This window comes from Gadus macrocephalus, chromosome 17, assembly GCF_031168955.1.
Source record: "Gadus macrocephalus chromosome 17, ASM3116895v1".
Taxonomy (NCBI): domain Eukaryota; kingdom Metazoa; phylum Chordata; class Actinopteri; order Gadiformes; family Gadidae; genus Gadus; species Gadus macrocephalus.
In genome coordinates, this window is record NC_082398.1 from 3,907,191 (window position 1) to 3,908,652 (window position 1,462).

Consider the following 1,462-nt stretch of genomic DNA (forward strand, 5'->3'; position numbering starts at 1 on the left):
ACACACACACACACACACACACGCACACACACACACACACACACACACACACACACACACACACACACACACACGCACACACACACACACACACACACACACACACACACACACACACACACACACACACACACACACACACACACACACACACACACATTACGCACGAACGAAAACACACTAGCCTACTCAAGGTCACCTTTCACAACTTACAAGAAATCTCTCAGAACTGTTTTTGCGGCAGGATCTCATAAATAGGCAAATTAATAGATTTCAAAAAAAAAATTGACCACAAGTTCTATATTACACAGTATAAACGCGAATAATCTAAATGATATAGCTTGTCGCAATAATAGCCATGCAGAGACCGTCGCAATCTCCACGAACAATTATTTACATTCATGAATTACTTTGTAACCTGAACAAACGAGCCATTCTGACGATATCATCCATGGAACAAACGGTGACCCATCAACAAAGCGTGCGTAAACGCGCGCAACGGAACCGCCACACACTTTTGCAAATGTTCCTAACGGTACTTTTTCTGGTGTGAATTTAGTTTAATTTCTATTTAAAAAAGCCGAACATTACCTCCCCCCCGTTCAGTTGCTGGAATCCGGCAGGCATGCTTGGACAACGAGAGACCCCGAAGAGCAGCCGGTGACAGTTGCGTCTCGCTCCCCCTTTGCACCAAACAACAGGCTACCACGTGAAACTCACTCGTAACAAAAACAATCCCGTCCGAGATCTAATTACAGACCCCTATCCCCGACCACCTAAAAAAAAATCGACGTAGCGGCAGCGTGGAGTCCAGGGAAAGTAGTTTGGTTTTCGTAATCATGTCCTGCATTTGCACTCGCGCGTAGTTTTTTCCGTGCGCAATATGGTTATCATGGGCGCACGGCCAGAGTTGCTTTAGTCGTCCCGCGGGCTGATCTTGAAGGGCCCCAGCAGAGGTCGAACTTTGTGGGACCACGCAAGCAGGAAGCCTTCATGCCATTGGCTGCAGGGCTATGACAGATTGTTCACTGTATACATCAAATACAATCCCACTCACACACACACTACTACACACGAGGCCTTGGGTTAACAGACTCCTAAAATAAAAGGCTGCATTCAAAATAAGGATTCACTAAAAAAAGGTTGTTTCAAATCAAATGTTTCAAATCAAATCAAGAGCGAATTGTTTCACCTACGGGGACATAAATAAAATAAAATGTCCAACAAGTTACAAACACTAACAGTGACATTTTTGTGGTTCGAAAACCGATTTCAACATTTTCTGTTGCTCTTTTTGAAGCATAAAACATCCAATATGTTTGCCGGATGCATTATGTACACATGTTCTTAGGACAATAGCTCCAAGTATAGAAATATAGCTCAAATTTTGTTGGCACCAGGACATGGGTTTTGAATGTCCACATTGAAGAAGAAGAACACCCTGTCCTCTAAGGGGGTCCGG

General features: G+C 43.9%; 1 protein-coding gene across 2 annotated transcripts in view; it reads right to left on the bottom strand.

Annotated features, from left to right (window-relative positions):
• Positions 1-1,462, bottom strand: part of LOC132475569 (solute carrier family 2, facilitated glucose transporter member 4-like) — a 17,847-nt gene that overhangs the window by 10,662 nt on the left and 5,723 nt on the right. The window contains exon 1 of one of the 2 annotated variants that reach the window (XM_060076773.1): positions 592-1,067. The exons of the other annotated variant lie outside the window; for it this stretch is intronic. Within the exon in view, the coding sequence (XP_059932756.1) occupies positions 592-627 (36 nt within the window). The 5' untranslated portion in view covers positions 628-1,067. Of the gene's footprint in view, positions 1-591; positions 1,068-1,462 lie in introns of those variants that run through there. 2 annotated transcript variants of the gene reach the window in all.